Genomic DNA, 27177 nt, shown 5'->3' on the forward strand with positions numbered 1-27177 from the left:
CAAACAAAAAACAACAAAACCCAGAACAGTATTACATGCCTGTAATTCCAGAGATGGTGAGATGGAAGGCAGAAACAAGATCCTTGGGAGCTTGCTGGCCAGTTGGCCTGGCACAGTTGGCAACACTCCATGTCAACGACAGCCCTTTTTCTTAAAACAAAAGGAGGGAGAGAACTGGAGAAATGATGCCCAATGTTGTCCACTGGCCTCCACACAACCACATACCCACATACACACACACACACACACACACACACACACACACACACACATATACACATACCCTCCCATGAACATACACAAAATAATTTACACAAAACCAAAGGCATTATGTTTTTAAAACATTCAATTAAAAATATGGTATAAACCTGACATAGTGGCTCATACCTTTAATCCTAGTACTCATGAGGCAGAGGCAGGTGGATCTCTGTGAGTTCAAAGGCAGCTGAGTCTACATAGCAAGTTCCATGATAGCCAGGGCTACATAGTAAGAACCTGTCTCAAAAACTATAGTATACATTCATGGTATACAGTGATTATTTATGTATATGTTATATAATGGTTATGACAATCAAATTAACATATCCATCACCATCCATGCTGTACATCAGATCCCTAAAACTTGATTCAGCTTATAACTAAGTTTATATTCTTCAATCAACATTCCTCTCATCCCTTCCCTCGACCTTGACATTCTACTCTATATTCATGGTTTACTACGTGTTTGGTTCTACATAACATGGCATTTGTGTGTGTGTGTGTGTGTGTGTGTGTGTGTGTGTGTCTGGCTTATTTCACTTAGCATAATCTTCTCCAGGTCCATCTATGTTGTTAAAAATGGAAGGATTTTATTCTTTTATGGCTAGATACTGTTCCAAAGTATGTTTGAGTCTGTATGTGTATCAATTTCCTTATCCATTTTGCCTGTACACACTTAGTTCATTATCTTGAGTACTGTCAATTATCTTGACTATTGTCAATAATGTAACAACCTACTATTTTTGTTCTCTTCAAATGTATACCTGAAAGTGCTCTAGCTGAATCATATGGAAACTCTCCATATTTAAGAATGTTTATATACTACTTTCATGATTGTAAGAACTGACTGACATTGATTCCAAAAGTATGTAAGAGTTTCTTTAATCCACATCTTTGTCAATATTTGTTACATCTTCTTTATAGTAGCTATCTTAGTAGGTATGAGATAATTTGCATTTCCTTGATAGCTAACTATACTGAACATCTTTCATTTACTTGGTAGCTATCTGTGTATCTAGTTAGGAGAAATGTCTATTCAGACTGAATTTTTCTCACAAAATGCAGGCTATCCCAAATATGGCAACAATATAATGACAAATGAATGAGTATGAATATATGGTAGAAGTCAGTTTTCTATACAGTGTCTTGTTTTTTTCTGACAAAGGATTCTTACTAGTCTATAATCACTAGGCCAACATACCATAAATCTTTTAAAACTATTCAATTTAAGTATCATGATGTAGAGAAAGGATAAAAAAAATCTAAATGGGTCAGATATGGTGAGAGCTGCAGTGAGCAGCAGTTGGTCAACTTTCGGTTAGGTGACAAAATGCCTGAGCTCATCAGCTTAAGCAGAGGAAAGGCTTGCTTTTGACTCACAGTTTTAAAGGTTTTAGTCAATAGTCTTCTGTGTCTGTTGTTTTAGGCCTGTGACAACAAAATATATTGTGGTGGGGAACACGTGGAGCCAAGCTACTCACCTGATGGCAGCCAGGAAGCAGAAAAAAGGAATAAAGGGGCCATGATCCCAATACCCACCTTTTAAGGGTCTGTCTCAAACAACCTAACTTCCTCTTCTAAGATCTGTCTTCAAGGTTCCACCACCTCTCAATATCACCAAGATGAGGAATAAACTGCCTTTGGGAATAATTCCATGTCCTAACAATAATAGTGGCCCACTACAATGGCAATTTTCTTTGTATTCTTGTGCGTTATTTTTGTGAATGTATACAATATACTTGTTCTTGTGTTTGTTTTAGTATCAAATTTGTGTACTGAATTTTAACTCTAGAAAGCTGTGTCTTCACTGAACTTCTCGAATGTGTTGTTTATCTTTTACGTGGTAGTTATGGGTATCAATATAGTCAGAGAAATGCTTGTGTCTTAAGGTTTCTACAGTCAGGAAGTTGTAATCTAGAATCCAAACATAGAGTCTAGGTATTCATGTTTAGATAAATGCTCCATTCTTTCCTAATATGTCTATATTCAGGTATCCTTAGTGTCTAAGAGTAGATTTCAGAGGTATATAAGCTTATGCAATATAGGGCATCTCATTCATTCTCTGCTTTAAATACTGTTTAGAAAAAATATGTACAAACTTTTCCTAATTATACTATCACTAACTCAAAATTGATTCCATTAAACAGTGTATAGACAGTGCTTTATATTCAAATCCTTTATTTGAAACAACATGACAGTTGAAAGTTTTTAATCCCTTCCATTCATTACTCCTCTAGGTTCCACAAATTGAAGAAACAGTAATCCCAGGAAATAACTTTCCATATGCTATGAAGGGGTAAACATTGGTAGACTTAAAGTCATAAAAACTGTATAATGCAGGTGTTACCAGGCTTCTAGACATTAAGACTTAAAGTTGGTGAAACAACAGAGGAACTATGCAGTGGAAGGGGAAAAGACTCTTCCTAAATTTTTATCTCAAATTTACGGCGAGACAAACTGGAAGAGGAAAATAATCATATTAACACAGCAATTCTGAGTCCATGAAGGCCGCAGAGGCCATCCTGGGTTGATGAAAAATTATTTAAGTTAGCAAATGGGTGTAACTCTTCATGAATAGGAAAGGAAGCTTCAAGAGTAAATGACAACTCTTCTATAAAAGCTGACATGTAAGTTGCTATACTGAGGTGCAACAAACACGAGTCAAGGTTTTAGGAGCAGCCCAGTCAAAACTGGAATGAGGATCCATGAGACCCAAGCCCACTTTTCCATTTTAATATAGAATTCACTTGTTTTGCTACCATATTCAAAATAACTCTTTCTTCACTACTCTGTCCACCCTATGAAGGCCACCGACAAATAAAAATGCACATTCTTTGAAACCTGGGAAAAATAAAGTTAGCCTGTATATGATTCAACCCTGTACAAACAGTATTACCTCCCACTTTCCTGGGCTGGGGATGAAGTTTGGGTGACAAGAGTTCTTGCCTAGCATGCACCAAGTCCTGGGTTTGAATTTCCAGTGCCACATAAACCGATTGTGATGGCACATGCATGAAATACAACAATTGCAAGACAGAGGAAGAGAAATCAGGAAATTCAAGGTCATCCTCTACTCCATAGCTAGAAGCCAGTCTAGAATATATAAGACTGTCTCAAAAAAGCACAAAGGAATGAAAGCTGTCATTTAACTGTGATCACTTTTAGCGTCTCAAATTTATGTTTTAATATAATTAAAGATAAACCTTTAGCTAACAGATGGAAAGTTTTGCTTTCTTTCAAAATGTAATCATTCTTCATTATGAAATAAAGTATTGTTCTATTTTAATTTAAGAAACAATTCTAAAATTTTGTTCTAGAATAATGGGTATAGAGCCTTTATAAAGTTTGCTTATATGGATTGTCTCAGAATTGAAACATTTTTAGAGTGTTAAGAACTACAATGAGCCCAAGCATTAGACTGATATTTAAGCCAATTTCAAAAATATTACTCAATAATTAGTATAAAATCCTATAGTTGATGCAATTCTCAGTACTTTCATTATATTAAATTTTGAATATTCAAGCAATATTTCATTATGGAATGAAAAAGTGGCTTGAACTATTTAATTCTGTAACAACTGGGGTGGTTTATTTTTTTTAATTACATAATCTTTGTAGCAAGTCAGTTTTTCCAACTTCACATTTAAGACATGGAGGTTTAAAAGAAAAGGATACTGGAAACAGAAAGCATTCAGAGTATCCCCAATGTTCTAATTGACTTATGTTGAATATGTACTGATGAATGAAAAAAGCACATTGGTACTTTGTCTACACAGTGGACTCCTGCTTGTGTTACTTCCCCATGTCTTATCCAGGCTTCATGACATTCATGGTATTAAAAGAGCTGGTGAAGCATAATTAACTGAACAAAAGGGAAGCTTTAGCAAGAAAGGGGGAATTCATAGGACCATTACTAGCTTAAAACTGTCAACTGGTAGACTATCATATTCCAATACCTGAATTACAACTAACTCCTTTCTTGCCTAGGTTCTCTATAACTTCAATCTACCTTTGATTGGTATCCAATGACAACTGCATAATGCTCATTCTGACCTGTTTCTTTGTTTCCCCACCTAGAATGCTTTTTCTGTGTAGTTGGAGAGCTTCTCTCCAGGTGCCACCAAGCCCTGTTAGTCCAACAACCCACTTGGAAAATAAACACACAGACACTTCTATTATTTAAACTGCTTGGCCATTAGCTCAGGCCTATCATTGTCTAGCTCTTACTCTTATATTTAGCCCATTTCTATTCATCTATACTTCGCCACGTGGGTCATGGCTTACCAGTACCTTCCATCTTTCTTGTCATGGTGGCTCTGGTGGTGTCTCCCCGCCCCAGCCTTCCACCTCCCAGCATTCTCTTCTCTCTTGTCCCGCCTATACTTCCTGTCTGGCCACTGGCCAAACAACATTTTATTTACACAGAGCCATATCCACAGCATTTCTGTGTATGAAAATTTACCCAAATTTGATTCCACCTTGTCTGTGAAGCCCTCCTATACAATTCCAGCCCACACTAGTCAGTCCAAATTCCTATGCACCTCACTGTCTCTAACATTTATTCAGTCACTGAAGGATATGTAACTTCATTATGCATTTCATGAACTTCAACTCCTCAATATGACTACAAGTTTTTTTTAAGGATAGAAATGCCTTTTTATAGACTTCTCACATCCACTCAAAAAACCACACTAGTACAGTTTTCTGCCCACAACAACTATACTGTTTAAACTGAATGTAGTATTACAACTAACCATAATATAAAGAATATGCTACCCTAAAATAGCATTGGCCAATGAATCTTAAGGTTTGAAGAATAGTCATTTTTAAAAGTCTGTTAGAAAAAGGATAATCATGGTGGAAATTCAATTTTTTTAATTTAGAACTGAAAAGCCATCACTAAATGGAAGAAAAAATGTTTCCATATTCAAACCGACACTTTATAATTCAACAGTAATGCTTTAAAGTATCTGCATATACCTACTAATGATAACCTCATGTTGGCTGGGTAACAACAACAGGGGGAAAAATTAAAATGAAACTTTCAAGATCCAAGGCTTGATCACATTTATTATTTCATAGGTGCTACTCCCACATTTAAATGACATTTTCCCTAGAAACAAGTGTGTATAGTGTAAGAAGCAATCTCAAGAAGTGTCTTAATTTAAAGTGGCCTACAGTGCACATATGGACTTAAAGGCCCTACTTATAATACTCATTATGCAATTTATCTTCCAATTCTCCATCTCTCTAGAAAGCACATTTTCTCAGACAGATTTCTTAGAAACTGTCAAAAATAATTTTCTCCTTTAAAGCCTTAGTCCTTGTACCTTTGAAAGTGGGTGAACAAAGGCAAAGCTTCTACCTGTCAAAGACATTTCTGTATATTATTATTAGCAGATTCATCATAAAACCCTAAAGGACAGAGAGGAGAAAAATAATCTAAAAGAAAGCTATAAAAATCAAGTTCTTCTCAAATACAAGCACTTAGAATTAAGTATAGCAATAAAGCAAGTGATAATTATGAAGCCAATTTGGAAATTCTAGTAGTTTAAAATATTTCAAATGTCTACTTGTGGTTATTATACTTTTAACATAATTTAGTCATAATTATCAGTAAGTTTAGAAAAATATCTTAAACCCTAAATTGAGCTATATTGTAAATAGCTCTGGACCTTCTACTCTATGTTTATAAGTTTAATTTTTTAAAGTATTCCCAAAATTCTTATGAAAAAGATGAGCTGCTTTTGGGTGGAACCTCTATCATGTATCATTGGACAATAAGTACTCTTTAATATTTGTTAGAGATCAATCTTGTTATGTCTTTACTACAAAAAAAATTTTTAAGTAGCCAGGTATGGTGGTTCATGTCTACACATTTCATCTGGAGAGTCTGAGATAGGTGGATCACCATGAATTTGAGGCCAATCTTGGCCTACAGAGTGAGTTCAGGTCAGCTTGGACTAGAGCAAGACTCTGAGTCCAAAAGAAAACAAAAATTAGGCTGGATGGACAGCTCAGGAAGTAAAGCCCTTGGCATAAGTGTGAGGGCTGGAGTTTGGACCCCCCAAACCATGGAAATGTGTATGGTGGCCCGACTGTAATTTCCATGTTTCAAAAGTCGAGAGAGAATATCGCTGAAGCAACCTGGCTAGGTACACTAGTCAGAATTAGGAAACTGCAAGTTCAACTGAGAGATTCTCCCTCGATGGATTAAGGGGGAAACCAACCAAGAAAGTCTCCCAACATCAGCATTGGGCCTCCATAGGGACATGTACACATAGACACAGACCGCACATACATATATGCACACACAATCCACACAGATGTGAAAAAAGGAAGAACTTTTATAAAAACCAGAAAATAGGTACCTCCTTGCCACAGTAGGCAGAGCTTCAGTCTTATATATGTAAAATAAACTAAAATCAGCAACTTGATTATGATTAAAGATGGCTGACATATGGAAATGTTATGTGAAAATTAGCTTAAGGCTCATAAACAAAAATGTAGAAGACATAGGGATGAGTCTTCACATAGCTTCATTATGCAGCTGTACAATCAGAAATTATAATTTAGGGGTATGGATGCCCTACATTCAGTCCCCAGTACTATGAAAAGGAGGGAGGGGTGAAAAGAGAAAATTATAGTTGGCTCTATCCTTTAATATTACCTGTCCCATAAACTCTGTTATAAATAATAAGTAGGAGCAAACTAAATGAAAGAAACATCACACACATTTCGTAGAGGCTATTACTTTATAAATATATAGGCATAAAATAAGATATAGCTGAATACCTAAGAATCTATAACTATATTCATAGCAGAATAAAAAAATAAGGGTAATGATCAGAGACATTTATAACTAGGGTAAAGTTATTTGTCTCATGGCTTTCAAATATATGCAAAAGCATCAGTCTGATAAATCCATGTTAATGGTTTTCACTGTGGTCTACTAAAAATACACAGAGGACCTATAGTAGGTACCCTTATACTTGTTTCTAATAGAAATAATTATTTTTTAACAGCAGTGCCATGGTCACTGGTTCTGAAGGAAAAACATCTCAGTTTCTATACTATAAAACATGTGCCAGGCAGTGGTGAACGCCTTTAATCCCAGCACTCAGGAGGCAGAGGCAGTTGGATCTCTGTGAGTTCAAGGCCAGCCTGGGCTACAGAATGAGTTTCAGGACAGGCTCTACAGCTACACAGAGAAACCCTGTCTCAAAAAACCAAAACAAAACAAAACATGCTTTTTAGCTGGGAGGTGATGTGGTGCACACCTTTAATCCCAGTATTCAGGAGGCAGATATCCGTGAGTCTGAGGCCAGCCTGGTTTACAGAGCTAGCTCTGGGGCAGCCAGAGCTATTACACCGACAAACCGTCTCAAAAACAAAAACAAAAACAAACAAAAACAAAAACAAAAACAAAAAAACAAAAACAAAAACAAAAAACAAAAAAGAACAGCAACAACAACAAAAAAATACATTCTTGGAGTTCTCCTCTCCAGACAATGTGCTCAGCCTCCTGTTTTGGCCCTAAGTCCAGGATAGCTCGCTTACTACAATTCATTTTCACCCTCCGTGATTCCCGTGAGCTTTGTATTCCTGCCTCCAGCTCTGTTTTCAGTGCGGAAGAGAGAGAAAGTGAGACAGGGCAATGGTTGGTACTAGACACTAGTCCTAGTCCTTCCTAGTCCTTCCAAATTTTCCTTTAACTGAAGTTCTGAAACTATTAAGTTCCTTGGATAGTCCTCCAGGAGACAATTTTGCTGAAGGCTGTATTATATGGTACATAACAAAGGAAATATAAGAATCACTGACTGCTTTACAAATTGGCAAGCCTCAAGACTGAATGTAAAAATCTACATTAGGGAAATGCAATTTTGGGCCAGTTATTTTTACTAGCAGTACAAAGCTGAAAACTATCTCAGATCTCTGCCCATCCAAGCAGTTCAAAATCACCATGTGGCTGGAGGAGCAGAAGTGATGCCAAGAGACTAACCAAAACATCCCAAGAGCACTGTGGCTGCTCTGTGCTTTTGATAATTCAAAAAGCCTGGTGACCTAAGATCAACCCCCAAAGCCCATGTAAAGGTAGGAGAACCAACTCCACAAAAAGAAATGACATTTAATAAGGGCCAACATGTGGAACTACACATACCAAGAACTACCATTTCAGCCATTGGACAACTTGTTTCTTCCCATTTTCTATGGTGCCTCATGCCACAGGCTTCAGCCTTACAAGCTCAGAATCACATTCAAACCCTCTCTTCCTTTAATTCTCCTATCCTAGCAATCACGTTCAAACCTTCTCCTCCTTTAATTCTCCTATCCTAGCAACTGGAATTCTGAAGAGTGCACTGTCTCTTTCTCAGTTTTGTTGACTAACATGCAGTTACCTGGCTTAGGATCTTCTTCCAAAAGCTATCCTACCTTTATACTTGATCCAAATTCTATAAACCAACGTCTTCTTTCTCCTTAGGGCGTATTCATGAGCAAATTCACAGCATTTCCAACAGAGATGCTTAACTAACTTTTGAGCACGAGAATAGCTAGGCAATGATGGAAGCTGAAAAACAGGTGAGCTGCGATCTTCCCACTCCTACACAAAACCTGGCCTGAGAGTAGGAATGGCTGAAATGCTGATACCTTCTTCCAATTCTTCAGTTTTCAAAATTCCCACAATCACAATCTCGGCTCAGTGTCAACTTTCCCACTTTCCAATACCACTTTCCTTCTACCAGATCATCTTAAATTAACTCTAGCTGGTCTCTCCCACCTGAAGACTCATTCTCCATTTCCTCTTAATCTACAAGACTCTCATATGTTCCTGATCTCTAATAAAAGAAATGATCATCTAATTCTAATTCAAAACCTCTTATCCTGACTTCCCTGGAAACTTCCAACACAAAGTTCACTTTCTTTGAAGTTTTGTGAATTAAAGTCCCCACAGCAGAGCGGAATGGTGGGAGAATGCTCAGAGTGCAAGTTGCTGACTGAAGACAGCTGCTGGGAATCCCCGAGTACTGTGGAAAGGGTGTGGTGCCAACAGCAACTGGTTTGAGAACACCCAAGTTAGAGTTCAAAATCTGTTGGCCATAAAAACTCTTCACCAGTAATCCATGGACTTTTTCCATTGAAGAAAGCTATGTGGTTTTGAAAGCTATTTGGGAAGTCACTCCTTCCCAAGTATCTTTTTCCTGATCACTCCTTAATGCCATGCCTTTAATTTTACTTGTGTCTTATTGACTGAGTAGGTATGCATTGTATTGAAATAATTTTAAGCAACTTTCTTATTTATATAATTGCATGAAAAAGATAGGAAGCTTGGAGGGGATGGGACCATTTCTTCCATTTCACTGGTATCTAACCACAGACCTTAGCAGAATGTATAATGCTTAAACACACACACACACACACACACACACACACACACACACACACACACACTTACTTTTCCTCCAGTGACACAGAATTTCCAGTCAGCTATTCAACACTAACATATTTTAAGGTTGAGCAAGTTTTAAAGTATGATATATTAAGAAATGTAGAAAATACGCCCACATTTGATACAAAAGATGCCACTTATAGTTGGACGAAACATAATCTTCCTGCACCCAACCAACAATATACTATTAAACCATACATCTTCTGTAGGATTGTTTTTTTTCTTTATACTACATAAGCTCTGGTTCATTTTTGCTCTTAGCAACAATAACTACAGAAGCTCAACTCTAAATAAGTTTACTGTTGGGAATCTAGTCTTCCCACCTACACAACCACTGGCTTCCCACAGTCTCCAGTGTCTTGTGAGCAACCACCACCCAATTACTGAATGTGGAAAGACAGCAAGGTCCATTCTTGGCAGCCACTGGTTTTTACTGCTAGTCCTCACTTACTTAATTGATTCAGAACAGTACAAAAAGAGACATTATTACACAAGTTTGAAAAAGAGACTACTTACAAAATGTAAATGTAAAAGCTCTGGCCATTGTACCGTTTTAAAACAGGCAAGCATGTGTGACATGGAAAGCATAGAATAATGCCTATTGAAATCAAGGAAACCTGGGAACTCTGACTAATCTCATTACACAAGTTTAGTGTTCCATACATATACATTCTCAAAAAGTGAATATATCCATAGAAAGGGGAAACACAACTGACTTCAAAATACAATCCATTGTAGCAAAGGGGTTTTGTGTCTGACACAACTTCAGTCTCAGGAAGTGTAGTTTTTAAAAGAGAGAAGCATACTTAGAAAAGCAGCCCATACATGTGGTTAACAAAGTACCTCTCACTTTACCGTTTATGATCTTCCCATCATGTTGAAAGATCTTAGCAGAGATTCCTCCTGGCCTGCTATGTATGAACTGGAGTATGAACTCAAGCACAATTTATAAGTAGGAAAAAAATTACGGGCTGAATTATTACTCCTTTTAGCCATATGGGGAAGAATGGGAAATAAACACAGCTCTACTTTTTTAACTAAATATACTTAGGTGTACATACACCTGTATGTACAGATATAAAAATAATTTTGTAATTATGTCTATATATCTTTCTATGTCAACCACTGATGGTTTTGTGGTACAAACAATAACTGAAAATATGCCTATCTTCTCTATCAGTAAAAAAAGACATTAAGTTGTTCTCCAATGTACACCAACATTGGTGAAAAGAACTATATTATACCTTCAAAAGGCTCAATAACTGTCAGAAATGTTTTTCTTTTACAAGAAAAACTATACAATATGGTCAGAGAAAGGAAGTTAGTACCATTATGTTAGCATGGATAAGAAATCTGTCATGGTCCAGTTGTATCGTCTGCAGTAGAGATACACTTTCTACTTATTTTAGTCACTCTTCATTCAAAAAAGACAATAGGAATGTAATAGCATGTGTTTAAAATGCTAATTCACTATCATTTGAACCTGAATTGCATTATCAAATCAATCATCTTCTTGGTAGCTCAATAAACAGGATTGCTGCTATTCTGGTAGAACAAAATGCCTACATCTCTACCACAATCCACTGCCTCACAACCATGATGAAAACAGTAGTTTTATTATTCTGGTAAGACAAGAGTTAATGCTCAATCCTCTGACTTGAGCCTCACAAGATCTGCATGTCCAAGAATGGATTTAAAAAAAGGGGGGAGGGGTTATTCCTTGCAATAGAAAATAACACTTACTGATACTTAAAAGCAAAATATCCATGTGCAATTGTCAACACAAATTCTAGTATTATATTAGTTTTCTAGATGGTAAGGTAATTAAAAGGTTCATGAGATATAATACACACCACAGCATTAAAAATCTAAGACTATACAGTCTTAGTGTTTTAACCAGGACCCTTTTCATATTTCTTTACTAATGAGGGAGATTCTTTAAATGGGTTTCAGCAAACATAAGTACAAATGAGGGCTTTGAAAAATCTTATCATCCTGTTATTTAGGGAGCCAGTCATAGTAGTACTTTTCATGAAAACAAGAGGGGTCTTTACTTAAACTCATGTTAAGATATTCTCTCTTTGTGCTGCTTTTAACTCCTAAAATACACCCTTCGCGTGAAACAATTATTTTAAAAACCATATAACCAGTTTCCTAGAGTAAGCCCATTCATTCCCAGCGTCCGACTCCTCCTCTGGGTAGCGTTAGATGAGAGTGCTAAAGGACAGAAGAACAGAATGCGGATCTGACAGTCACTCAAGCATCCATATAGGCCCTCATTTCTCTCTAGCCCACAGTTACTCAGTGTGTGACCCTGGGAACTGTAGCATCAGCATCACCAGGGAGCTTGTTAGAAATGCAAATGTACAGCTCCACCCCAGAGCAACTGGATCAAACTCTGGGAAAGTGCCCAGCAACTTGCAGTTTTAACAAGCACAACAGAAAACTACAATGTATGCTAAAGTCAGAGAACAAGTCCGCCACAAACTTTAATGTGCATGAGAATCACCTGGGGAGCTTGTTAAAATGCAGATTCTAATTCAGGGGGACTGAGGTGGGGCTTGGGAGCCTACATTTCTAATAAGTTCCCAGGTGATGTCTTTTATGGACCACATTACAAGTGTTTCCTAAATCAGTTCTTTGCCAAAATTACTCAAGATGCTCATAAAATATGGAGTCCGTGGCACTACCCCGGATCAAATTAATCCAAATCTCAAGAGAAAAAGCTAGAAAGTATCCAGCAGTTCTCCATCCTAACTATGCATTAAAATTACCTGGGGAGATTTGAGTAACTCTGATTCCCAGGTCCCATCCATGATCGACTAAATCAGGATCTCTGGGGATAGATGCAAGTTTCCACATTTTGAATACCTTCCCAATGATTCCAATGTGCAGCCATGGTTGAGAAGGAATGTTCTGGAGTCTAACTGGTTCAACACCTGCCACAGTGGAACCTTTATAGTAGCCAACGTATTCTTCTAAAATGGCTTATGTGAGCTTCCTCACCTACAAGTGCTTTGATTGTTGAACGGGAAAATGTACCTAAAATTATGGTTTCCTTGTGTCTTGAATCTTATTTTTGCAGGAAAAAAATGTGCTCTCTGCAATAGTTAGTATTCAAAAGCCAGGAGCAACCTTGAAGTATTTGTGTCTACATGGCCTTTCATACGATGACCTCTTTCTTCCCCAACCCTGAAACACATAAATAATTGAAATTTCTGATGACCTTTCAGAGTGGCAGAGTAACAGATGTATCTGTAACTTCTAAACCTATAACAAGTCAGATTCCACCAGTTAGAGGCATTCTAACTGAAAGGTCTAGGCGGAGATGACAACACTGTGCTTTTACATGACAATTTGAAATTGTCAAAAGCACATCTTCGGGTAGACAGGAAAATTTTTAAAAGACCTTAAACATACTGTCCATAAAACGATACCCATAAGTCAGTGGGGATGGGGCCATACAATGCCACACTAATAAGCACACAATATCATCAAAGAGGTAAAATGGAGAAATGTGTGGTGTTACCAAGGCACTGTGAAATAATCAGTTATTTCCTTCCCACAATCCAGAGTTTCTTGAATTTGACATCGTACACCTTAAAATTAGTTTAAATGAAAATGAGACGCAGTCCTTCATCCTCTGGTTGCTCAGGTTCAGTGCCTTCTATAAACTAGTCGGTCTATAGAAATGTGACATACTGAAAGCCTATTAAGCATTCATACCTACAATCCTTCTACCACCATCTCAACACATTCACAGTGGTCAGATGGGTGTCTTATTGATCTCTTTAATAACTTGAAAGGCGGAAAACCAGCAGCTAGAGTATTAAAAAAGAGAAACAACCTATGTATGTGTACAAAGTGGCCACTGTTTAAACCATTTTTAAAGCATTTCCTTTATGAACTGGTCAAGCTCATTTTCCTCTTAACTGTTGCTATAGTCATTCAGTGAACCCAAACTCACTTTAAAATGTGCGAAAATAGCACCTCCTGAAAGTGTGTTCTCATATGCTTTGGAGCAATGGAGCGTGAATGCTAAAACAGCCTTTGCCAAACTCAAGTAATGGCTCAAGAACTGAGCAGGAGTACATTTTTACAGTCCCATGACTTTACAAAGCTAACCTAAGAATTACCCCAGGTCTAGCTTTTACTACATCACAGTCATCCAAGAAAAGGCAAAAAAGACAAAAAAAAAAAAAAGTCACAAATAAGTGACTTGAACTAGTGAGTATTTCATAGTTTTTTTTTTTTAAACATGGCAATCTTTATAAAATGAATTTTACTTCTTAATGAAAAAATAAATAGGCCAAATAAAGGTGTAGACTTAGGAGTTAAGCTCCTAGAATGAACACTAGGAAATTTACAAAAGTACTTAATTCACTTGACAGTGTCCACCTGGACGCCTTTTCATACATTTCTCATGAACCGATGCCCAAAGATGAACCAAATCTAAAGAAATGCAGAGCATAGCAGAGTCATACAAAATTAAAAACATTTAAAGAATGAAAGCAAAGAAAACAAACAATACAAAGGCACAATTTCCAGGACACTTTATTGTAATTTTTCACTTTACATATTAATTTAATATTTTAGTAGAGTCAGGCGTGTTTATAATCATCCAGTGGTAGTTCATTCCTCTAATCTCACAAAATGAAAAGCAGCAAGTTAAAAAGAACATCAATTCAGGTATTGACGCTGTGGGAAACAAGGGGCCCTTAGGCAGAAGGGAGGGGTGTTGATGGTTTTCAGTTTGAGTGTACTGAAATTTGTTTCTGTATTTTTCTTGTGGATGCTAGTAGTCATAATAAAAACAACCGTCCTTTTCCCCATTCTGCCTTCTTGTGGACTTTACATTCTGTCTAGCATTTAACTCAGAAAGTCAGTTTACACTCCGTTTACACATTTTTAAAGAAAAGCCATATGCCCCATCTCCCACACATCCAAATGGACAGAGATTAGAAAGTAACCTGGCTTTTAGCTAGTAACAGTGCTATTTTAAACAATTTCAACCATATACTTGAAGGGTAAAATAATGTAAAGTACAAAAACCAAAGAAATTGTAAAAGTGCCCACACATTTACTGGATTGTTTAACTATTCCTCAAATCATTGAGTTTAACATAGGTTGCTTAAATTGAAATCTACACAAAAGTGCACGCACGCTTAATACAAATTGACAGTGCCTTCTGAGGGGACAACGTTCTTTGAATGTGCTATACCAGACACTGGAATGAAGAAGAAAAAAAGGTCTCACTCTTCAAATGTGAGGAAGCTGGTGCTGCGCTAGCTTCACTAGAAACACGTTTTAATGGGTCTGTGGAGTTAAAAATAGGTAGGAAGCCTAAAGGTGTTTTAAGAAACCTCTCCCCTCCCCAAGGAACAGGGAAACCCGGAGGAAAAGATGGGCTACCTCCCTGGAGCTCAAGAGCTAAGTTCCATCACTAGCTGAACAGAAGTTAGATCACTGCTATTTTTCACCCTGCAATGGGATAGTAGCTCTCCATGTGCAAGGTCCGCGGGGCGGGAATACTCGCGGGGCTTTCACGTGGGGTAATGGCGAGCAAAGTGAGGAGAGGTCGGTACCAACAGTGATCCAGAGCTCCAGAAACGCTGGTGGGGTGGAGGGTGAGGGGTAGAGAGGATCGAAGGAAAGGGTCAAAACTCCTGGAAGTTAGCGCAAAGAGGAAGCGGAGCAGTCTGGAAGCCAGGGGGCCATGTCTGGCAAGCAGCCCCCTGCTCCAAGTGTGGGGTGCTCGCCTCGTGGAGCAGAGGAGCGCCGGGTGCCCCTCAGGTCGGGCGGCTCTGGGGACCCGAGCGACGAGAGGGGCTGAGGGGCACCCGCGAGCGGGAGGCGGAGGACTTGCACTTTGCCTCAACTCTGAGCCCCATCCCGAGCCCGGGGGAAGAGGGCGACGGGGAGCGCGGTACTCACTAGGGCTCGTTGGTGAAGCGGGGGGTCCGGGGCTGCTGATATCCATACAGGTGACAGTAGAGCACATCGAAGCAAAAGCAGCACATCTCCGCTGACACCACCATCTTCCGGGAGCCCGGGGATGAGGACGAGGAGGACGGCGAGGAGGCGGTGGCGGCGGCCGGAGTAGAAAGTAGGGTTCCCACTCCGCAGCTCAGAGGTGGAGACAGCGAGATGCCCCCGCCGCCGCCGCCGCCGCAGCCCTGGGGGGGAGAGAGGGTACAGCCGCCGCCGCCGCCGCCGCCGCCGCCGCCGCTCAGCCCGCCCAGCCCGTTGAGCCGCGTCCCGGCGCCTCCTAGTCCCAGCTCCCCGGCTCGGCACTGGCTCTCCCCGCTGCAGTGGGAGGAGGAGGAGGCGCCACCACCGCCGCCCGAGCCAGAGGGGGGCGAACTGGACAGTTTCTGCTTCTTCACCCCACAGCAACCCGCCGCCATCTTGGAACAGTCTCCCCCACGCAGCGCTTCCGACCCATAAGTGAGGCGAGCTGGCGGCGGGGGCGAGCACGCTGCGGCCCCGGCCGCCGGGGGCGCGCCGGGGGCTCGCGGTCTGCGCGCGCGCGCGCCTCCGCGGCCAGACTGCCCGGCCAGCCGCTGCTCAGGCGTGCGCGCGTCCCCGCCTGCGGCGCGCGCCACGAGCTTTCGTGGCTTGGCGCCTGCGGTGGGTCCCGCCCGACTCGCGCCTCTTGGGAGCTTGGCTCCTGGAGGAGGATGGAAGGCGGAAAAGCCAAGGGGAAGGAAAAAGAGAACAAGACCGAGAGGGGTGGGAGGGAAGAGAGGAGGTGGGCAAGCTCCAAGAGGAAGCAGAGAGACAGAAACTAGTGTAGGGGGGAAAGAGAGAAAAAGTCTGAAATAAGCATCCAAGTTCCAAAGCACACCTTGGTGATACCCCATGGCATGTAGGGTTAGTGACACTGGAGCCCAGTTAGGTGAAACCTGAACCACCGGCCTCAGATACACTGGTTCTGAACTGTTGGGAGTGTGAGCAAGCAGGTGCTCCCTGGAGCTCCACACCTGAGACAGCCACTGTAAAGAATGTACAAAGCAGTCCGGGAAATGGCCACGCTGTGGTGTTTTTAATGCTAACCTAACCAGACACCACGGTTGTTCTGAGATTATGCTAGAAACGCAACATTTTTCTCTTTCCTAATGGACAAATAGTAAAGCCGAATTCAATCAGCATATCTTGTACTTGTTCCCGCCATCTTCTCCTCGTAGTGCAGGAAGAACATTTAAAAGCAAAAATGAATATATAAATAACTGCCTCACGAACACCTCACAGATTCAAATACGTTCCTTGTGTTTTCAGACTTGTAGCTGTGTGCTTTTCAGGGTTGATGTTTGGGACATGAGAATAAAGAAATTAGAAATATATCTGTAATGTCCAGACCTTACAAATAAACATATTGGTCAGGTAGTGTACTTATTTATAAGTTAGAAGATTTTGTTCAGATGTATAATGAGATAGTGCTTGTCATTTTAAAAATTGTCTCAAAACTGCTTGAATGAATGAGAAGATGGATGATTGAGTCAGTCCCATTCTGGGCGCTTAAGAGGGGGCTATAAAATGGCAATATTCAGGTGGAAATATTCATTTAAAAAAACGAACCTGATAAAAAATGATATCCATTGTGTCTACACCATGTCAAATAGCCCCACAAAGTCAGGAGTCTGTCTGTATGTAAACTGTAGAAGGTTGGTTTTGGCGCCTTTAGTCTAAATGTGTGGGGCCTTACAAACAGCTGAGAGCATTTCATTCCACTCAAGGGGGAGAAAAGAGAGGTTTATTTGCATGCCAAACATTGAGCCTCTATGCACATCCTAGTGCACTTCTGTTAAAAACTGATATGTGCAGAAAATATGTATACTTTCCACTCTTACACTTATAAATTAAGTCAGATCTGTCTATATGATCAGAAAAATTGCAACTATTTATTAAGCACTTTTTAGGTGTCAGTGTTGTACCTATCTTACACCATCATTCTAGAAAATAGTGTATCACCTCATTTGATCTTCACAGGAAGAATCTGAAATTTACTTAAGAGTTAAAACTCTTAAGTACCTTGCCCAACATTAGACACTTGGAAAGGGACAGAATCAGGATTTAAACACGAGCATGTCCCATTCTAAAACCTATATCACAGGGCTGGAGGTGTATATGGTCAGTGGTAGATTGCTTGCCTAGCATGCGCAAGGACCTGGGTTTGATCCCCAACATCAGGAAATAAGCAACTGAAAAAACTATGATGTTATGTTACACTATGTTATGTTATAGTTTTATGTTATAAAACACTATGATGTTATGCTCAGCCGCAGTACATAATTTTTAAAAAGTTATTAAGAAAAGAAAGTGACATTGAACTCTAGTAAAGTAGTACCAGGGTTAAACAGAAAGAACTTTGTTTTTATGGATTGAAAGATTGAAAAACACTGAAATATGTTACCGAGAAGGAAATACATTCCAAAAAAATACTGTATGAAATGGACAGGCAACTGTATGAAATGGACAGGCAACTGGAATGGTTAAATACTGTCTACACCCCTGCCCCCTACACACACACACACACACACACACACACACACACACACACACACACACACACTATTTAAGTTGGATTGAGGGGCAAATACCTGTAATCCCAGTACTCAGAAGACTAAAGCAGGAAAAAATCACAAGTTCAAGGTCAACACAAGCTACGTAGCAAAGACATTGTGTCAAAAAAATCAGATGAAGAAGGAGGAGGGAGAGTAGAGGGTGAGGCAGGGGAGAAGGAGGAAGATTTAACTGGTTTCTGATAAAGAAGGCAAAAAATGGTGTCAGCTACTATCAGAGTAAAAGTGTGTCAATTTTTTTTTGTCATATTGAAAAAAATAAAACAAAGTACTTTAAAAATTAAGAGAACCATAACTGATACACTGTGTCTTTTGTTTTGTTCCTTATCCTTCATATGAGCCTACTTTTTGGAACTGAGTTATCATTATACCTTGGATACATGTACTGAATCCTTTAAATAAGTACAAATATTATACTTCAATTAAACAAATTATTTTAAAAGAAAAAATAAAATCACACTGGTATGAAAAAATGACTATGTTACCTAGCTTGGCTATGGTGATTATTTCATAATATATACATATTTTAGGAGACATCAAGTTTCAAACCTGAAATACACTTTGCTTGTCAACTGTATTTCAGTAAAAGTGGGGGAGCTAGATTAAATACAATATTATACTATAGATGTCAATTTACTCCCCACATCCTCCAGAATAAGTGCACTTGTGGAGTAGAAAACCTGAACCATTTAGTGGCATCTCACCACAAAGTAGGATACCATGGGTGTTGCTTCTGCTGAGGGAATTTAAGAAAGCAGAATGTAATCTCTCAATTTAGACAAGAGTCTACCGCCCTACTCTTGTGAAAATAGCAAGGAATCTTTAATAAGCACCAGTAGTCGTGTCCTTAGTTCTAGATTTCATCTAAAAGATAAAACACTATCGTCGCTCTCTTGCCAGGCTATGGGACTGATGCAATGGGAAACCCAACAACAAGGACACTCCAGCTGAACTACAAAAATAGCTTTTCCCCCAAGGAGTTTTACTTCCAACCTCAAGTGTCACTATCACAAGGAAAACAGACAAACACAAATGTGATCATTGCAGAAAATGCATCATTACCTGACCACTAGGGCTTATTCGTCTGGAGTCCTTTGTTGTACTGGTTTGTTGAACTGAGGGGAAATAAATTGTAAACCTTTTCTGTGTGTTAACCTGGAACTTAGCCAGCTCATGGTCCAAAATCACCTTGCAAAGTGACAAGCATAGAAACAAATACATATAGATAGATACAGATATGTACATAAATATCATTCAAACATATGAAATCTACAAAATAAATTCTGTATCTCTATATAAATTGCGTACTGGATAGGAAAATGACCATGATTAGGATTCTCTTGATCAAAGTACAGATGTCAAATTAAGATAGTGTGGTGTTTCTACCCTCTGCTGATCCTGGAGTGCAGTGATAATACTTTTCAGAGGAACCCTTTGCTCATTGTAACTCACTGAGAGATAAAGATTCCACATTTCTCTTAAGTAATAAAAGCCACTGACTATCACCATTCAAATTGGCCATTCAAATTGAAACCATTTCCTCTTCTGTATCTGCCTCCAAATTGTTATTAACCAACTTGTCAAACATTTTGTTTTTACAACAGTGGAAAAGTGCTCAGAGAATATGCACACTGCTTACTATGTGGTAAACTAAATTGAATTAAACTCGATGGCTACTGATTATTTTACTGTTGCCTCAATTCATTCCATATTTATAAGGTGTTTTTCACTTTAGAAAACAAGAGTGATTGTAATTTGATGCAATAGTGAACTTCATAATGTTGCAAAAATTATTCTTAGGTTTCTGGAGTTTATGGTAAGCTGAGAAGCACCCACAATTGTTGAATTAAAAACAAAACACCATTTATGCCCAAACAAGTGTTATTTTTATCCTCTGCTATCCAACTTTCTCAACTGTCATCCTTGAACAACTGCACAATGGAATATTCTTAGCTGCCACTTTGATCTAACCTTGTACACATGTAGCCCATGGTTATAGTGGTAAAACTGGATACATTAAGCATTTCATGTTTAATGAATATGTTTAATGATAATACTAAAATTCTTTATCTGATTTTAAATTCAGATAGATGAATCTGCTTTTGTTTTCCTGGCTACAAAAACATATTCTTGTTTCTTAAATCCTTGCTTTATCTCCAGAATGGGTTTAGAAGTGGAAACACCAAGATCTCCCTTGAACTATTTTTCCAGTTACATTTCCTATAGTCTACTGGAGTACAAACTGGTTGAATGGTGATTTGCTACCTACTTCCTTGAGACAGAGTTACATTAATTCTATAATGAGACTTAGACATGCTTCTATGGACACTGTGTGTTGAACAAATAATAGAGCTAGCTCACTGTAGATTAAAAAGGAAAATTTTGCAGAGAGGAGATGATGAAAGCATTTATATGGGGGCTAGTTACAGCAACCAAAACAAGAAGATATCAAATGCAGCTTAGACAATCTTAATTTGATTCTTTCTTTCTCTTTTAAGGCATTTATCTATACATTCATTGGAGTTTGGACATGTATATATTACAATATCCAGCCTTCAAGTTTAATTGTTAATATATAGTTCTTTTCTATAGCTAATCCCATCACATTCTGGAAAACCTATTCCAGTATGTTAGAGGCACAGCTTTGGCAAAGTAAGGATTAACTTTGTCAATTAAAAACTGAAAGCCTATTTGAGTTCAACTCTCTTTTGTGCAAATACACAATTTATAGTTCAAACTCACTTGTGGAACCAAGTAGTAGAAATCTGAGCCTCATAATTTCTACAGAATCCTGACTGAAATGTAATTCATTTTGTTTTACTATATCTCTTGTTTAAAGGTCCATAATTTATATCTCATTCTCTCAGTGTGGGCAAAGCTGCCGTCTCTGGGTGCTTATTCTCCTGAAGTCCTACCCTCAACTCCTAGTGGTGCTGGTAAGCCAATTTCTGTCCAACTAGCTTTGGCTGTTCATGCCACAGACTCTTCTTTTGAACAGTTCACCCCCATGCTAAAAAAATGCTTGGCAAGTCAGCTGCTACTAAATCCTCAGCTGTCTTCTGTATCCACAAGGAATTCTTCACAGAATTCCACCAGGAGCTCTGGATTTCTTTTATGGGCTTCTCTAACTAAAACCCAAGCTGCCATTTCTACTACAAATGCTTCATCAGAGCACGTGGCTTTTCAAAAGCACTTGAAATTTTTCATGCTCTACCCTGTTCTGGATTTCTTCCATGGGTTTTTAGTTGTTTTCTCTTTTATTGAGATACAACCCACAATGCATAGGAACCACCAATTTAAGTTTTAGAATTCACCATATTTCAGAATATCCATGTAGTTGTACAACTATCAATTTTGAAACAAATTCACCCAAAATAAAACCCTGTGCCAATTGCCAGTTATTGCCCATATCTTCTCACTGCTTCCTGCCTCAGACAACCACTAACATACTTCCTATCTCTGTGGATTCGCTTTCTCATTTTCACAAATTGAGTCAAGAAGTGTTTGCCCCTTAGGTCTGGCTTATTTCATTTAGCACAATATTTTCAAGATTTGTCCATACGACAGCCTCTACCAGTAATTTATTCCTTTTTTTAAAATAACTAAACAGTATTCCATTATATGGGTGAGCCAAATTTTGTTTGCCAGTTCATGCATCCCATGATATTCAGGAGTTTGCACAAATTGATTGTCATGAATAATGCTGCCATGAAGATTTATTTATACAACATTTTAAATGTATTCTTTGAGAATTTTATACATACTTTCAATTCCCCTGCACCCTTCCTCAACATATCTTCCTCCCTCCTTCATGGTCTCTTCTCTTCTTTTTACTTTTTAAAAATAACCAGCTGAATCCAACTAGTGCTGCTAGTGTGCACTCGGGTGTGGGGCTATCCACAAGAGCATAAGCAACCTACCAGAGGCCACACCCCTGAAAGCAACTAACTCTCCCCCTTCCCGGGCAGTAATCAACTGCCAATAGCTCTCAGCTAGGCGTGAGGCCTTGTGAGCCTCTCCCCTATCGTGACTGGAATGTTGCCTGGCTTGATCTTGTGCTGGTAACCACAACGCTATGAGCTCCCAAATATATCAGCCCTATCATGGCAAGAAGACAATGGTTTGCAGGAGTACTCCCCAGCCTCTAGCTTTCATAATCTTTCTATGATATTTCTCAGGCCTTGGGAGTATACATGTGATAGAGATATCCCATTTGGGCCTGGACACTCCACAGTCCCTTACTCTTTGCATTCTGACTAGTTGTGAGTCGCTGAAAGCTGCACTAATCTATGGGTATGCAGAGAAACATTTAGAATGTAGCTTGATACTATGTCCATTTAGCAAAGTAATGACAGACTTTTTTATGTAAAGATATGTCTTCATTTTGTGTAGATATATGTTCTCTTGATTGTATATTTAGTAGTGAAATGGCTGGGTTATATGTTTAGCCACTGAACCTTTACTGGAAGTGGGAGATTTTTTTTTTCCAAATTGGCGACAGCATTTTTTTTTTCAGAGCTGAGGACCAAACCCAGGGCCTTGTGATTGCTAGGCAAGCGCTCTACCACTGAGCTAAACACCCAACCCCTGGCTATAGCATTTTACAATCCTATTTGAAAATATATCAGGATTCCAATTTTCCACATCTTTATGACTCCTCATTGATGTTATTATTTTACAAAGTCCAATTTACTGTTTTCTTTTATAAGTGCAACTCACCACCACTTGCTCTTATTAACTATACTCTTGATGTTACATATAATAAACTGTAGCCAAATACAAGACCATGAAGATTTACACCCATACCTGCTTCTTAATATTTGTATAGTTTTAGCACTTACATTTGGATTATTTATTTATCCATGTTGAGTTTAAATAAAAGCAGAAGAATATGGAGAGATCGTTGAGTGGGTAAAGGACTTGCCCCACTTGTATTAGGTCCACAATTTGCATCCCTAAAACCTGAGGAAAAGTTAGGTGTGCTTGATGACCTACATATAATGCCAGTATGCAGGAGGCAGAGATCGGGAATGAATGCCTGGAGGAGCTAGATTGCCAGCCAGGCTAGCCAAATAAGTGAAATCTGGTTTAGTTAAAGAACTTGCTTCAACATACAAGGTGGAGAGTGAGCGATGAAGACCTATATTCACCGCATGCTTCCACATGTGTGCAAACATGTAAAACACACACACACACACACACACACACACACACACACACACACACACACCATGCCAATATAAGACTAAGATTGAACACTAAACCCAGAGTTCACCTTTAATTAATAATTTTAAATGAAAGTAATAAGTTTCACTAGTGACAAAGGAGGAAAACTAGCAGATTATTATGCTGTGCTACCCACTCCCCCAAACAAATATTTTAAGAAGTATAAAATGGTTAACAATGTAAAATACCATGAGCAATTCAAATAAAACAAAAGGGAGAAGAATCTATTGGATCTGGCGAGATAGAGGTTGCTTGCTACAATAACGTGAATAGTTTCTTTAAGTGCTAGGGCCAGAAGCCTGACTGGAGTGGATTGAAAAAGGATGATGAGGAACACATAGACGATTCTGTCAAAAATATTTGGTTCTGAAGAGAAACAGAGACATGAGACAGTAGTTAGAGAGGAATGATGGATCAAAGGAGAGCTGTTATTTAATTAGTGATACTTTTTAGAGCTCTTATTACTAGTTATGATTACCTTTATTAGAATTATGCCTTTGATGGCCATCATTAAAGTCTTCTATGAAGTTTATCTACAAGCAGTTGTTGAACAGAAACACTTTTATTCTGAAAATCACAAATAATTAAATCTTAAAATTATCAATTACTCTTTTCTAGTCTCATAAATAGGGACATCAATAAGACAGAACAATCCAAGAAAAAGAAAAACTGATCTAGATGATCTGACCAGAGTCTGAAAAGTTCATAGTCAAAGATGACATGTGTCTTCCTACTTGTTCAGCAAACTTTTGTTCTCCAGAATCCCAACAGAGCCTAGTGGTTGCTTTGCACATCGCATGAATGTGGCTACAGGAAGCATCTACTCTTAGGCCTTTCCAACAACATTTGTTCATCTACGGCACAACTTTAAACATGTTACTTAACCTCACCTTCTTTATATCTTCAGCTGTACATTAGTATATGCTTCATAAAATAGTTGTTAGGATTTAAATAAAAGAATATCATACATGTGTGCAAGGAGACAAACACTCATACACATAAAATATAAATAAATCAATCTTTTTTAAAGAAAAGAGAGCATGCCTAAATTGCTCAGCACGGTGTTTGTATTGATTTAGACTTTGTGCTCTAACAAGTAGATTCAAAGAAGTAAGAACTCAATAAAGGACTTCTGTTTCTTACTTAGCATTTTGAGTGTTCCTTTCAGTAAATGGCTCTCTTAATAGGGTCATTCAGAGACCTAGTCTAATTCCATTTTGTAGCTGTGTTATCCTTATGAGCCTTGTCATCTAACTGGTAGAAATGAATTCAGTATGTAGGAAGATATTTACTCTTTTAAAAAGCTGTAGCTAAAAGAGTTCACATACACATAAAAAATCATTCACTTCCCTTGTCTAAATTGTAGTCATATAGCCACATATAGCTTTAAGAGAGACTAGGAAATGCAATCTAGTGTCTGCCTAGTCAAAGGAAAGAATACAGAACATGAGTATTGGGAGTTGGGGAGGTCATGAAGCAATTCATGCTACCACTGTGTAGCTTGGTTTCCTTAGCTATTAAATTTAGATCATGCTGTTTTCTCTGATTATCTTTTGTTGTTGCATTTGATCTATTGTTTGCCTGATTAGTTGATTTTATACAGGGTCTCATGTAGCACAGGCTGGTTTCAGACTTGCTGTATAGTTGAGGACAAGCTTGAATTCTTAATTCTCCTACTTCTACCTCCAAGGTGTTGAGATTACAAGAGTGAGCCACCACTCCTAGCTTCTTACACAGTTATCTTAAGGACAAAGTAAAGTCATATGTATAACGTTTCTATCACATCTGACACAAAGTAGGCATTCAAAACATGTTAGCTCTCATTATTATTATTAATGATACCTTTAGATCTGGACAAATTGCTCCCAAGAAATGGAGCATTACTGAAGTAGCACTTAAAATTAAAAAACTAACCATTATTTGGAGTTTACTATATGCTAGAAAGCACTGTGTTAAGGTCTTTGGGATAGTCTATCATTTAGGCCTCAATACAGCTCTCTGATATTGGGGTCATTATCATCATTACAGTTCTATAGATAAGAAAAACTTAAATAGTCTAACTCACCCAAGACCATATTGAGTCTCGTGGGACTCCTAACAGTGTGAGTAGGGGTGTCTCTGACTCTTTTGCCTGCACTTGGGATCCTTTTCCTCCTACTGGATTGCCTCATTCAACCTTGATATGAGGGTTTGTGCCCAGTCTTTCTGTAACTTGTTATGCCATGTTCAGCTGATATCTCTGGGAAGCCTGCTCTTTTCTGAAGGAAAATTGAAGAGGAATGGATTTGGGGGAGAGGGGAGGTGTAAGGGGATTGGGAGGAGTGGAAACTACAATGGGGATGTAATATATGAGAGAAAATTTTTAAAAAGACAGGGATAATGTAGTTGCAAGAACCTTCTGTTTAGGAAGGTCACGAGAGAAGCAGACTTGTCAAGTGAGAAACTGATTCTATGAGGGCAGTATTGCAGATAATTAGAACATCTTTGGCAGAACAGGCAAAACCGGCTCTGTATACTTGGGCGAGTTAGACTCTATTGTGATTTCTTCCTTGAACCATGGTTTATTTAAAAGTATATTTATAAAAGTTCAGATGTCTTTTCTATTTATAATTTTGTGTTGATTTCTGGCTTCATTACACTGTGATTATAGAGTGTCATTTTTACTATATGAGTCTTTGTTTTAGGAACCTGTATGTGGCTAATTTGGGTGAATGTTGTTTGCATATTTGAAAAGAATAGTTCCGTATGCTGTTAGATCAGTTTCACTAACATGTTATTGAAATCTTCTATAAACTTAATAATTTATTTTTGGTAAATTTCTCATGATCATGAACTTGTCTATTTCTCCTTTTAGTTTTGTTAACCTTTCATTTTATTTTGAAGTTTAAGGCCAGCCTGGACTACATAGTGAAACTCAATCTTAAATATACAGACCATAAAACTGTACATATTAATGGTCTACCCTGTGTTGTTTTAATACTTATACATGTTTCATAGTTGGGTTACACATATCTATCTCAAAATTATCATCTTTTTTGAAAAATATTCAAAACCCTTTCTTTTAGCATATATGTATATATGTACTTACACATATATATTTGTGTATATGTATATATACATATATACATGCACATGTCTGTAGTCATTCTCACATGCAGTAACACACCATAACATCAACTAGAAAGTAATTGTTCCTAATTCTTGGCTATTGTGAATAGTACTGCAATAAGCATAGGAGCTTAGATGACTATCTTTTAACACAGCATTTAGTCTACTTATATTTAAATATAACTATTTATTTGTATTCAAATGTATCTTATTTTGAACTGATTATTTGTCTTAATTATGGTATTTTTTTTCCATTGTATGCTTGGTGAGATGTTTTTTGTTTTTTGTTTGTGTTTGAGACAGAGTTTCTCTGTGTAGTCCTGACTGTCCTGGAACTCACTCTCTAGGACCAGGCTGGCCTTGAACTCACAGAGGTCTGCCTTTTCTTGCCCTCCAAGTGCTTGGATTAAAGGCGTGTGCCACTACCACCTGGCTGCTTGGTGAGTTTTAAATAAATAAGATCTCATTTCTTTGGGAACTTATTTGTAAGGATATTTAGAATTCTAGGATAAGAATAAGCTCCAGCAGTTAGTATTTCCATTTTGGCAGGTGCCT

General features: G+C 38.4%; 2 protein-coding genes across 2 annotated transcripts in view; one reads left to right on the top strand and one right to left on the bottom strand.

The window, feature by feature from the left end:
- The window catches only part of Tmem164 (transmembrane protein 164), a 278095-nt gene extending 274624 nt beyond the window's left edge, over nt 1-3471 (top strand). The window contains exon 8 of the mRNA XM_036174088.1: nt 1685-3471. The gene's annotated coding sequence lies outside the window, so the exon portion shown is untranslated. The remainder of the gene's footprint in view (nt 1-1684) is intronic.
- Nucleotides 1-16165, bottom strand: part of Ammecr1 (AMMECR nuclear protein 1) — a 108251-nt gene extending 92086 nt beyond the window's left edge. Inside the window, exon 1 of the mRNA XM_036174083.1 lies at nt 15641-16165. Coding sequence (XP_036029976.1) covers nt 15641-16113 — 473 coding nt within the window. The 5' untranslated portion in view covers nt 16114-16165. The remainder of the gene's footprint in view (nt 1-15640) is intronic.
- Between the last annotated feature and the right edge of the window lie 11012 nt (nt 16166-27177).

Source organism: Onychomys torridus, chromosome X, assembly GCF_903995425.1.
Source record: "Onychomys torridus chromosome X, mOncTor1.1, whole genome shotgun sequence".
Classification (NCBI taxonomy): Eukaryota; Metazoa; Chordata; class Mammalia; order Rodentia; family Cricetidae; genus Onychomys; species Onychomys torridus.